A 14,396-nucleotide genomic window follows, 5' to 3' on the forward strand; every position below is an offset into this window, starting at 1 on the left:
GACCCACGGACCGGTACCGGTCCACAGCCCGGTGGTTGGGGACCACTGGTCTAAATTTTGGCAGTTATTTGAATATTCTTATTGTAACTTTAATGTAAACAATATAAAGTCTTCTTTATTTTACTTAATATTTTATTATCTGTCTCACACAGTACAAATTAAACCATTGGGCAGACTGACCAACCACAGTAAACTGAAATCAAGTATTCCACTTATGCACGTCTTCAGTACACAGACGACAGAACAAACAGAACTACTTAAATCTAATTTAACTCCATTTAACCCAGAGCCAGACTAATAAACACACACTGAAAGTAAAACACATTAGCACCAAAAGTTTCCAAAACTCCCCATTAAAAACACTAAAATCATTATCTGAGTTTCACAGTTATTTGGACTTTCTTATTGAAACTGTTCATGTAAACAGGGTAGATTGATCATCAAAATCACAGAACGGATATTATGATATTATTATGATATTAGGATTTTAAAGAATATACAGTAATATATAGTTTTTAATTAAACAAAAACATCAATTTAGATACATAAAGCACCTTTATTCATACAGTGTTGCCCACACATCTTACATAATCAACTTACAAATTCAGTTCCATAACAGGTAATAAAAGGTAATAAAACAGACAGCAATTATTTGCTTTTGACCTGATTGAAAACAGTCCAAAGACAAGATATTTTGGTGTGTTTAATATTTAGTTTCAATGTATACATTAATAAATTATCCTTGTATGTTAACACTCATAATGTTCATAATGAACAAGTGAACATTGGTAGTTTCAATGTTGACATGCACACAACAATTTGGGGGAGAAGGGAACAACCCCAATTCCAATGAACAATCCCAATTCCTTTTCAACCCATATTCAACTGAATACACTACAAAGACAAGATATTTAATGTTCAAACGGATAAACTTTATTGTTTTTTTGCAAATATTCACTCATTTTGAATTTGATGCCTGCAACACGTTCCAAAAAAGTTGGGACAGGGGCATGTTTACCACTGTGTTACATCACCTTTCCTTTTAACAACACTCAATAAGCGTTTGGGAACTGAGGACACTAATTGTTGAAGCTTTGTAGGTGGAATTCTTTCACATTCTTGCTTGATGTACAACTTCAGTTGCTCAACAGTCCGGGGTCTCCGTTGTCGTATTTTGCGCTTCATAATGCGCCACACATTTTCAATGGGAGACAGGTCTGGACTGCAGGCAGGCCAGTCTAGTACCGGCACTCTTTTACTACGAAGCCACGCTGTTGTAACACGTGCAGAATGTGGCTTGGCATTGTCTTGCTGAAATAAGCAGGGACGTCCCTAAAAAAGACATTGCTTGGATGGCAGCATATGTTGCTCTAAAACCTGTATGTACCTTTCAGCATTAATGGTGCCTTCACAGATGTGCAAGTTACCCATGCCATGGGCACTAACACACCCCCATACCATCAGAGATGCTGGCTTTTGAACTTTGCGCTGATAACAATCCGGACAGTCCTTTTCCTCTTTGGCCCGGAGGACACGATGTCCATGATTTCCGAAAACATTTTGAAATGTGGACTCGTCAGACCACAGGACACTTTTCCACTTTGTGTCAGTCCATCTCAGATGAGCTTGGGCCCAGTGAAGCCGGCGGCGTTTCTGTGTGTTGTTGATATACTGTATGGCTTTCGCTTTGCATGGTTTTAACTTGCACTTGTAGATGGAGCGACAAACTGTGTTCACTGACGATGGTTTTCTGAAGTGTTCCTGAGCCCATGTGGTAATATCCGTTACAGAATGATGTCGGTTTTTAATGCAGTGCCTGAGGGATCGAAGGTCACGGGCATTCAATGTTGGTTTTCGGCCTTGCCGCTTACTTGCACAGATTTCTCCAGATTCTCTGAATCTTTTGATGATATTATGAACTGTAGATGATGAAATCCCTAAATTCCTTGCAATTGCACGTTGAGAAACGTTGTTCTTAAACTGTTGGACTATTTGCTCACGCAGTTGTTCACAAAGTGGTGAACCTCGCCCCATCCTTGCTTGTGAACGACTGAGCCTTTCGGGGATGCTCCCTTTATACCCAATCATGACACTCACCTGTTTCCAATTAACCTGTTCACCTGTGGAATGTTCCAAACAGGTGTTTTTTGAGCATTCCTCAACTTTCCCAGTCTTTTGTTGCCCCTGTCCCAACTTTTTTGGAACGTGTTGCAGGCATCAAATTCAAAATGAGTGAATATTTGCAAACAAAACAATAAAGTTTATCTGTTTGAACATTACATATCTTGTCTTTGTAGTGTATTCAATTGAATATGGGTTGAAAAGGATTTGCAAATCATCGTATTCTGTTTTTATTTATGTTTTACACAATGTCCCAACTTTATTGGAATTGGGGTTTGCAATTTAGTATCCTATGTACCCATGCAAACAAAGTGAGGTCCATTTAGACATAGTTTGCTAAACAAATGATAGCACGTGTAGCTCAAAAATACACTAAAATGCACATAAACCCCTCAGAATTATTGGTGCCTTCCAAGATCTGTACGTTATCCATTCCATTAGCACTAGTGCATCACCATACCATGACAGTTGCTGGCTTACCAGCATATCTCAAATGAGCATGGACTAAGGCTACTTAGCAAAATGTACAATTTCAGCCCCTCTTTGCTCATGAATAAATGCCTTTTGTTATTGCTCTTTTTACACCCAATCATTATAGCATCCTTTGTTTTCACCCATTACTGCTGTAAAGTTTTAAAACTTTTTTATTTACTTTAAATTTTATTTTAATTGAACATTTGCCATTTCAATGTGGACATACACACAACAATTCGGGGGAAAAAGGAAATACTTCTTTTTACTAATCCAGTATCATATGTACCAATGCAAACAAAGTGAGGTCCATATAAACATGGTTTGCAAAGTTTGTAAAAAAATCTGTATGAAGGCCGCTCAGGTGGCGCAGCGGTAAAACACGCTAGCAGACCTGAGCTGACATTTCAAACTCGTCGGTTCGAAACTCAGCTCTGCCATCCGGCAGGCTGGGCAGCTATATGAACAACGATTGACTTGTTGTTCATAGAGGGTGAACACTGCCACATCACCCCACTGCTGCGTTCTCTTCACTGGCTTCCTATAGCTGCACGCATTCAGTTTAAAACACTGATGCTCGCCTACAAAGCCAAAAATGGACCAGCCCCAAGCTACCTTTGTGGTCTAATCAAACCCCGCTTTGTACCACGCAACCTCCGAGCCACTAGTCTCGCTCGACTTGATCCTCCACCCAGGACTCGAGGAAGACAAGCATCAAGGCTCTTCTCTGTACTGGCACCCAAGTGGTGGAACAAACTTCCTCTGTCCGAACATCTGATTCTCTCACTGTCTTCAAAAGATGATTAAAAACCTTCATCACCTCTTTACTAAGCACTTAAGCTGACATGTACTTACTTACGCTCTTTTTCAGAACACTTTGGTTCTAACAGGTTTTAGCAGATTTGTGTTCTTGGACAGTTGTTTTACTTAAACTAGAGTAATGAAATGTTTACTATGGAAGCACTTCTGTAAGTCGCTCTGAATAAGAGCGTCTGCTAAATGCCGAAAATGTAAATGTAAATGAGGATTAGGGCGTGGCTTTCCATACACAAAGCTAATCCGCATATGAACTCACCTCTTGCAGGTGAAAAAATGCAATCGGCTACTGCAGTGTGTCTGAGGGAGCGTGTGACAGTCTCGCTCACCTCAATCAGAAGTGGAGATCAGCATCAGTAGTGAGAAAACATAATGGAATTGTGTAGCATCCTTTGTTATGTATTCACCCATGTACTGCTGGAAAGTTTCTCACACTCCTGTACTTTTAAATGTATTAAAGACATTAAATCAAAAATGTGTATGTTTAATTAATTAAATAAATAAGGGCAAAACTATTAGTTACAGTATTTAACTGTTTTTAATTAAATGCCTGTAAATAAGTTTACAGATTACTGCTCTCTGCTTTCATTTGCATTTTAGCTACTGACCCAACAATTAATTACACTTAAATTTGTTTTAAACAGTCTCCAATCCTCTGACATACAGAATTCAATCAACTGTTTCTATTTTTTCCTGAATCATGGCATTGGATGCAGAGTTGGTTCATTTAATGAGCACCACTAAATGGTCAAATGTCAGCAGGAAAGTGCATTATGCGTCTGTTCTCTGAACCATTTTACCTGTTCAGGCCAGCTGGGCACAGCAGGACCTCAGCAGCAGTAATAGCCAGTACAAAAGTCCTTCATTAGAAATAGCTGTACAACAGCTACCAGGATATTACTCTGCTTTGAAAGTGGTATGTTAATCTGTGAATTTAAATTCTGACAAAAATATTGTCTGTACATGTGTGAAGAACATTATGTTGTTACAAAACATAACACTGCACTAATGCCTAGTTCACACTACACGATTTTCGCTCGCCGACTGGTCAGTGCTAGATTTGCCGTCTCGGGAGCAACTTGGCGTTCGCTCGGCGATCAAAACTCGGCTCTCAATCGCTATGCGTGAACTACTCAACAACTCGAGCGAGCCGCTCGGTGACCGAAGAGAGAAATCTAGCATGTCAAATATCTGGATCTGAGTCGCCCAACTGGCAATGAGTGCTATGTCAAACAGCCAGTGAGAACGCAAGATACAGTGTTTGGGGAAACGCAGGAGAGGCATTGTAAAAAGGTGGGACAGGGGCATAATATAGTTTATATCAGAATACATCGGCACACACACAAGTTTTACAGTATTTCTGACCTTATCGTTCTCTACAAAACATAACATCAACACCGCATTGCAAAAAATATTTATTAACCTCCAACTCACTATAGAACAATCCATGCTGTTCATGTAGCCAAATCCACTCAGATTCATTTATTTTTTCTCCTTGATTTAACGCTGCACATCAGCGCACAAACTTTGATAACTCGCTACAGGTTGACGTGCATTTTTGGATGTGGTATCATTAAACCCCTCGCCACTTCTTGCGTTTGTTTTCGTGACAGAACGTAGTTTGGGAGACCAGAGAAGCTCACCTGCGAATCCAGTTGGTGATAGATGGTGTAGTGTGAAACCCCTATCAATGATCAGTTGTGTAGTGTGAAAGCCACACCGACTTGAAAGACTCCCGATTACAAGAGATCCGGTTGTGTAGTGTGAACTGTACATCGTCCCGACGACTTGGAAAGTCATGTAGTGTGAACTTGGCATAACGGTAGATAAGCAGTGATTAAGTAAGTAGCTTGTTAATAATGATTTGTTTGTTTTATTAGGATTTTAACGTCATGTTTTACACACTTGGTTACATTCATGACAAGAACGGTAGTTACTTAGTACACAAGATTCGTCAATTCACAAGTCATGGACAATTTAGTATCTCCAGTTCACCTCACTTGCATGTTTTTGGACTGTGGGAGGAAACCAGAGATCCCGGAGGAAACCCACACAGACACGGGAAGAACATGCAAACTCCACACAGAAAGGACTCTGACCACCCCTCCTGGGGATCGAATCCAGGACCTTCTTGCTGTGAAGCGACACTGCTACCCACTTAGCCACCATGCCACCCTGTTAATAATGAAGTCTAACAAGAAATGTGAATATTTTTTATGTAAATTTAATTATTACAGATGTAACGTATAATTACAGATCTATTACAACTGGAAATATTCAACCCCCTCACCTTATAAGGTATTATGATATGTATAGAATTAAGTGAAAATATAGAACAAGAATTCTCAGTAGAAAGAGAAACTGTATTTATTAAAACAGTCATGAGCACTGTCATTCACCCTACAGTCTCAGTACTTGGTGGAACATCCTTTTGCCTTGACCTCTAATGAATAATTCTGGTAAGTGCTAACAAGCGTCTGACACTTCACTTTGAAATCTTTGGTCATTTTTCTTGTACAAAAGCTTTCAGCTCATTAAGGTTAGACGGTTGTTAAATGATTTACTTATGGTTGCCACTGACATTTTTGTTCAAGCATTCATCAAGTCGTCCTGTAAGTCTTTTTCTTTGCTGTCCGGATGAGATTGCTATGGCCAGTGGACAAATCTTCAGGCTTTAGGAATCTACAAGGTCTTGTTAGTCCTTGAAGATTTCTAAACCCTTTTATTGCAATGAAATTATCTCCTCTCTTAGTTTTTGTGTCAGTTCCTGAGTAGTCACTGTAATTGCAACACAACTTGGATACTTGAATTCCTGAGTTATTATTAATGTTATTGAAACCAAACTATTGATTTAAAGGTGTGACTTTTTTCATGGTTTTTAAATTCCATGGCTCAGTGGGTAGCACTGTTGCCTCACAGCAAGAAGGTCCTGGGTTTGATACCCAGGTGGAGACAAAATTGTCCATGACTGTGTTTGACATTAAACTTGTGAACTGATGAATCTTGTGTACCGAATAACTACCGTTTCTGTCACGAATGTAACCAAAATGTAAAACATGACAATAAAATCCTAATAAAGATAAAATGTAAGTGTAGCTTACAGTTTGGGTGTTGTTTTCTCTCCCCTTTCAAAATGCCATTAGGCTTGTGTTATATAAGTTATTAAACGACAGCACACTTGAATGGCTGTCTGAAGAGGTTGGGCAGCGGTAAAATACGCTAGCACACCAGAGCTGAAATCTCGAATACATCATATCGAATCTAAGCTCTGCCATCCGGCTGGTCTGGGCGGCCACATGAACAACGATTGGCTGTTGTTCAGGGATGGGAAAGCCAGACCAGGGTTCCTCATAACTGGTGCAATTATGACCTGGCTGATTGATGGCGCCTGCACAGAGGTGGGGAATAATGCTGATCAGAGTGTGGCTCTCCGTGCACAAGGCTGACCTGCATAGGAAAAGAGGCAGTCGGTACTGCACACGTGTCGGAGGGGGCATGTGTCAGGTGCAAAGCTCCTCAGCAGTGGAGGGTTGTATTGGTAGAGGTGAAGTATAACACAACCAGGGTAATTGGATACAACTAGATTAGGGGAGAAAATTGGGGGGGAAATCGGAAAGAGGAAAAAAATATGACTCATCTTACTGGTCCTTTTTTATGTAAAACTTTTGTAAATTAGGATAAAACTGTCAGACAGTATTGTTTAATCAATTAAAGAAAAATAACAGTTCCTATCCAAATCTCATGGATTAATACATGAATACATAGCTAGTTTATCTATTTGTCACTTCCACCTCATTCCAACAATGTCTTGCTAGTGACTGATACAGTAATAAAACCAGAACCTTAAAACCTCCATACAGACCTCCATAGTTATGTGATTTCATCTCACAATGCCTCCAGGACCCAAATGCTTAATTCTCCAATAATAGCAACGAGTCAGAGGCCTCAACTATCAGACACACAGATAATGTGTCTGGTCAAGCTCGGTCACTCTAATCAAAGAGTCATTACACAAGCCTCCCAGTTTTTTACTCACACACACACACTGGGATTAAAACCAATGCCAGCAACAAATGATCCCAATTTCCCATCAATTCTTAGGAGGGAGAATGTCTAAATATGCTTCTGCCTTCCGCAAAATTTAATTAAACACGTGATTAGGGCTGATTGCCATTGGGAAATTATTAAGCTCCTGATGAGAGCAGGGGTAGAGATAGGATCAAAGAGAGGCCTAAAAGACATAAAAAGAGCATTCAGGGGGTGCAACCAATAGATTCAAATGAATACAATCTCACAATGAAGTAGAGATGCATCCCTAAAATGAGAAGAGTACAATAAATGCAATTTATTATGAATAAATCATTTAGATTTATATTGTTATCATATTATTGAAATCACTTCAAGTTCTCAAGATTGCAGTCTCAATCCAGTTTAGCTGAAAACTCATATCATACTGACTTTATGGCTTACATGTTTATCAGCCATGTTCAAATAAAAAAAAGAACAGAAAACTTAATTCACATGTTCCCTGAATCAACTATTATTGGTTTATTGGGCTAAACATACTACATGTGCAAAAGTATTGGGACACACCAAAAAATAAAGTGTAGACAAGTCAAAATCATAAGAATAACATATAAAACTGACACACCCACAGTAGTGCATGTTTCCAAAGCTTCTGCTTTAATTGTGCACTGCTTTTATCACCCATGGTAGCCAACTCTAGATTACTGGCTAGATTAATCTGGCTTAAACCAATGTAATAAAGAACAGCAGAAAATTAGACAAATTAATAATGCACCTCAATTAAAAGCCCAGTGAAAAGCTGTAGCTGCTGTGTAGAGACTCATTAATTACAGAAAAAAACAAGTGTAACATTCTAAGCCTTCAGGTGAACTGTAAACATGGCCTTATAACTTATTTATCTTAAAGCTGGAGTAACGGCTTAGTCTCATTCTCTGCTGCTCTACAGAATGGTTTTTCAAACCCTGGGTTGTGACCCTTTGGTGGGTCCCAAGCCAAAAAATGGGTCACAGAGAAAAATAATAATGATTAAATAAATTTTAACAGGCACATAAACACAAAATGTGTGGCTTTACGTTATTGTAACGCTATTTGGGCTATGACAGGACAAGAGGGGGCGGACACACTTGCAGAGATGTATTAACTAAAGTTTAATGATAAGACACAACAAGGTAACACAATGGTTGGAACTACAGTAGACAAGACAAACTAACAAGACCTATGCTAACCTAAACTAAACACACATGAACGATGCTAAGCTATACTAAACCCTAAGCTCAACAATAACTAGATTAAGACAAACAGGAACAAAACTAAACAAGGCATGAACAGTAACAAGCAGACAGGACAAACAGACAGGGGCTAACAGGAACTAACAGACAGAACTAAGATACAGGCTAACACACAGAGCTAACAAACAAAACTAAACAGAGCTAAACAGGGCTAAATCAAAAGCAAAGTATTGCATAGCAAACCAAACCAACAGTGTTAATTCAAACAAATCCAAAATAGTCTCCAACCACTGTTTCCTGCTGCTTTCCTAAATCCTTTTAGCTGTGGCTAATTATCTGTAGACCAATTACAAAAGGGGTGTTGGCTGGAGACTGAGAGTGCTCCCGGAAAGTCAAGTCAAATGTATTTGTATAGCGCTTTTTACAATAGACATTGTCTCAAAGCAACTTTACAGAATCCAGGGCCGACAGGCCAAAAAACCCTGTTGAACGAGAGAAGAGCAACAGTGGCAAGAAAAAACTCTCTTAAACTCCTGGCTGGCCGTTGAGCTGAGATTCAAACTCACAAACTTGACATTTTGTTCAGACCAGCGTTCAATACCCGGGACCACATGTAGAATAAAAAGGGGTCTTAAGTGAAACGTGGCTTTTTTTTTTAGCTTGTCTAGCTTTACATGCAAGACTAACAATGCTCACTAAGCACATAGGCACTCTCCAGGAGTGATCCAAGGAACAGAGGGGCTGAATTTGTGACAGTTACATCTTGTAAACCACAGTGGGACCAGACTGGCACCATTTTTATTCATTAAGTATATTTTGTTTTGTGTTTCGTTTTGATGCATTATTTGTATTGCCTTGGTCATGGTAAAAATAATGGACAAAATGTGGGTTGCTTGAAAAAAAAGTTTGAAAAAACCCTGATCTAGAAAGAATAAGACTAAGCCTATACTCCCTGTCTCATCCAGCATGCTGAAGGCTGAAATGTTCTTTTAACATTAAGCACAGTTAAATTAATGTTCTTCTTGTTCTGTAGCACAGATGATAAATTGTAACTTTGGTGTTTCTAAAAAAAAGAAACTTTATAATTATTAACATAATTAATAAGTGGTGTTTAATTTGGCTTCACTGAATATGTTGACAGCTAGATTTAAAAACGAAATATAATAACTTTTCTTCATTATTGTCACTGGCAAGATCTGCAATATGATGTTTAAATGTAGCAAAAAACAGCCTGCCTTTTATTTAGAATAAAATACAAAGCCTTTCTTTGTCATATATACATTACATTGTAGTTTCAGAATAACAAAACAAAATTCAGCATTATACATACACACAAACACACACACACACACACACACACACATATATATATATATATGTGTGTGTGTGTGTGTGTGTGTTTGTGTATATATATATATACATTTTAATGCATCAAATAAAAACAGCATTCTGCATTTAGATACAGTAATGACACACAGCAACATGGTTCCTAAGATCCCAGATTCGATCTTCACCTCACTATTTTTGGGTATTTTAGCTTCCTCCCACTGCCCCTAGGTGTGAGCGAGTCAATTTCTGTGTGAGCATATGTCAGACTGTGATGGATTAGCATCCTGTCCAGAGAGTGTTTCTGTCCTCAGCTTAGTTTGTTGAGAGGCAAAAAACTGCAGCAGATTGTGTTCTTTATACAACACTGGTCTCTGAATAAACCACCGGTTTTAAAACAAGAGCTGTTAAGTTGCTCATTGGGATGTGCCTATAATGTGAATGGCAAGAGAAATGCAAATAAAACATTCCAATACTTTCTTGCTTTGATTTGGCTGTTTCAACAGTTGTGTTTTTCTGTGTCTTACAAATAAATCCATATTAATTTTTCTAATATGCACTGCTGACCAGTGAACTTCTTGTTTAAAAAGACTAAGACTCTGTAACAGCATAGTCATGGCTAATATTGTTTATAACTATTTTTTTTGTTTTCTGTATTTTTCCACAATTTTCCTCCCAATCTAGTCATAACCAATTACCCGAGTACATTACTCTTCCTCTCTTCTGATGCTGATCTCCACTGCTGATCGAGGAGAGCGAGACTGTCACACACCCCCTCCGACACGGGTGCAGTAGCCGACTGCATCTTTTCACCTGCACATCAGCTTTGTGTACGGAGAGTCACACCCTGATCAACGCATTATTCCTCGACTTTGCGCAGGCGCCATCAACCAGCCAGCAGAGGTCGTAATGAGGTCCCTATCCGGCTTCCCACCCTGTATGAACGACAAGCCAATCATTGTTCATGTAGCTGCCCAGCCAGATGGCAGAGCTGAGTTTCGAACCGACGAGTTCGAAATGTCAGCTCTGGTGTGCTAGCGTGTTTTCACCGCCGCGTCACCTGAGCGGCATTTGGTCGTTTTTATAGCAGTTTTACATTAGTACACCAAAATGGCTTCATTCAAGTTTCATTTCTTTTTTCTGTCCTGTCAATCCAGACTTTTAAGCATCTCCTCCATTCAGTGCTAATAATATAAAGTTAAAAAAAACTACCTGCTATCAGTCTGTCTGTCAGTGATATGATATCTGTCTGTCAGTCCATATTCAGTATGTTTTGAGAGGTGAGAGGAAACCAGAGTAACCAAAGAAAACCCAGATGTGCACCCAGGAAAGACATGCCAAAAAACTGTGGCATGTTTGCCAAAAAACACAGATGGTGCCTGGAGAAGATGTTTAAAAACAAACTCAGTATCCTGCTATTGTGCACAATCCACAGCGTACCACTGTGCAGCTTACATTTACATTTTCGGCATTTAGCAGACGCCTTTATCCAAAGCGACTTACATTGCAGTTGTAATATACAGTCTGAGCAACTGAGGGTTAAGGGCCTTGCTCAAGGACCCAACAGCTGCAACCTGGCAGTAGTGGAACTTGAACCAGCGACCTTCTGATTACTAGTCCAGTACCTTAACCACTAGGCTACAGCTTGCCTAAGTTGTAGAAATGGGCGATTCGGACTAAGGCATATTCTCAGTATCCTAAGTAACCTGGCATGGTTCAGGTCCTTGATGCAGAGTCACTAGGACATTAAGCAAATCTGATCAACAAAGAAATCCAACTTTGACAGGAACAAACATAAAGCAAATCTTTTTTGTTAAAGCAGCCCTCTTTTTATGGCAATTCATTGTTTTCTTTACAGACCTTGGTTCTGATTTAGGCCCAGCTGCAAATAATTACATTGTCATCAGATGGCTTAAAATATGCACAAATTAGCTCCTTTGCTCATAAATGCTCACACCATTAACATAACCCTTCATTTTAAAGCACTGTGCCATGTTACAAGGAACAACAGGAACAGAGCAATTGTGTAGGCTTCCTCCTAGATGCTGTAAAAATGGTACCTTTCAAACTTTGTCATGCCCGAAAGCAGAAAAGTCTATACCCATGATGCTTTGTTTCCTGTGTTTACATCCAATTTTCATGTAACATAAAAGGAAAAGAGGAAACGGCAGTTCATAATTACATAATAATGTGTCTTTTTCTCACCTAGCTCCAGATGAATCCCAGGAACAAAGGAATTTAAGAAGAACATGACGATGACGATGCTCAGCACGGACACACACTTTACCAGTAAGACTTTGTCTGTGATTTTGTGCTATGAACAGATAAAAAAACAAAATCATCATGAAAAAGTAAGACATGCTGGACCATCTTACACCATTTATGTTCTTTAAGCTGTAGCTGAGACATATTGATTGAAATAAGTGCTATTTTTTACTATAACAGTATCCTCAGAACTGTCAAATAGGGTTAGTAAAGGAAGTGTGTAGTGAGCATGAGTGTGGGGACTGTGTGGGCAGGAGAACTTCATAATCACTTTTATTTAAAAATAAAAATAAAAAATAAAATAAAAACCTTTTTCTGGAGCTCTAGAATGTTGTTTTCCCAGTTTTTGTCTTCCTGTGAAATTTGCCTGAAAATAAAAACAACATTTAGAATAACACAGAACTGTCATTACTTTTCATGATATTAAATAATAATTATTTTACTTATAAATATGTATACACTGATTAGCCATAACATTAAAACCACCACAGTGAGTGTAGAAACAAGGTGGTTTTAATGTCATGGCTGATCAGTGAATATTGTGTACATTAAGAACATAAACAACATAGCTAACTAATTAAAGCCACCTACTAAAAACACACAACTTAACTTAACTTCACACAAGCAATGTGATTTTAAAAGAAGTTATATCACCCAACCAGCTTCTTAACTAGTAGTAATGCTATTGCCCTGTGCTGCAGATATTATTAATTATTTAGTTCTAATTAGCTATATAAATTATTTTTGCATTAATTAATTCATTGATTTTCAGTACTTGTGGCAGGTCAGGTATCACCCAGAAACACTAAGCACAGGGCAGGAATACACCCTGGACAGAACAACAATCCATCACAAGGCAAGTAAACTAGAAATACCACAGGAACTGGAGACAACCCAGGCAGGCACAGGGAGAACATTTGATTGGATGCAATGTTCTAAAAATATTTCAAACAGCTGAAAGTAAATATTATACAATTTTATGTCTACAGGTGTGATGCAATACCTTTGGAAAGTATGGAGCGTCTTGCGCAGGAGGCTTTCCAGGTTAAGCACCTTCTGCATGAGTAGACACTTGACAGCAGTCTCCTCTCGGCTGGCTGGGTTGATGCGTTGTGCCGTCTGTCTCCACACTAGAATCTCATGCTTCAGTTCTGTAGATGAGTGCAAAATAAACCACAAAATAAACAAAGAGCATGTGGACTTGCATCCATGCCTGAAACCGGTAGTTTTCAGTAGTTATAACACAAATTTAAAGCACATGAGAGGTATAAATGACTCCAAGGGGTTTTGAAACTGTCCTACCTGAAAGATAATGTTTACTTTCCTGATCCTATGGTAAACATAATACAGTTTTTCATTTATTCATCCAACTGTGTATTTGTGAATATGTAACAAGCTTCCACAAAGTTGAATCAGTTCATCTTGACACATTTGTTGTAGAGATACGTTTCGTCACTTATCCAAGTAACTTTTTCAGTCTGAGCTTAACGACCGATAACAATGAAACCCGGTGATCAGTTCCATATGCAAATCACAATGACCATTCATTACAATGGCCATGTGTGCCTTTCACATATGATTGGGTTATAGCTCCTATTACGGCGTTGTAAGATGGTGAGAGATGTACTCTCAGGCTCCCCCTCTGTTCAGGGATGGTCGTTCCCTCTTCACATAGATGGCCTCTTTGACTCCCTGTTCAAACCAGCGTTCCTCCTTGTCAAGGATCTGCACATCGTCATCATTAAATGAGTGGCCGCTGGCTTGCAGGTGAGTGTAAACCGATTGAGAGTACATCTCTCACCATCTTACAATGCCGTAAAAGGAGCTATACCCCAATCATATGTGAAAGGCACACATGGCCATTGTAATTAATGGTCATTGTGATTTGCATATGGACCTGATCACAGGTTTCATTGTTATGCAATAAGCGGTGATCGGTCGTTATTCACCACCAGCTCAGACTGAAGAAGTCACTTGAATGCGTGATGAAACGTATCTCTACAACAAACTTGTATCCAGATGAACTGATTCAACTTTGTGGATTTGTGTACCTGGATTATTGAGCATGCACCAAGAGATGTAACAAGCTTGTTTCATGCAAATAAAAAAGTAACAGTTGTCTGTTTCTGAAGTAAGCAGGGA

General features: G+C 39.0%; 1 protein-coding gene across 1 annotated transcript in view; it reads right to left on the reverse strand.

Annotated features, from left to right (window-relative positions):
• Positions 1 to 14,396, reverse strand: part of oca2 (oculocutaneous albinism II) — a 95,858-nt gene that overhangs the window by 22,887 nt on the left and 58,575 nt on the right. Inside the window, exons 15-17 of the mRNA XM_062998153.1 lie at positions 13,258 to 13,405; positions 12,564 to 12,621; positions 12,195 to 12,303 (exon numbers count right to left, since the gene is read on the reverse strand). Coding sequence (XP_062854223.1) covers positions 12,195 to 12,303; positions 12,564 to 12,621; positions 13,258 to 13,405 — 315 coding nt within the window. The remainder of the gene's footprint in view (positions 1 to 12,194; positions 12,304 to 12,563; positions 12,622 to 13,257; positions 13,406 to 14,396) is intronic.

Source organism: Trichomycterus rosablanca, chromosome 6 (genome assembly GCF_030014385.1).
Source record: "Trichomycterus rosablanca isolate fTriRos1 chromosome 6, fTriRos1.hap1, whole genome shotgun sequence".
NCBI classification, from domain to species: Eukaryota; Metazoa; Chordata; class Actinopteri; order Siluriformes; family Trichomycteridae; genus Trichomycterus; species Trichomycterus rosablanca.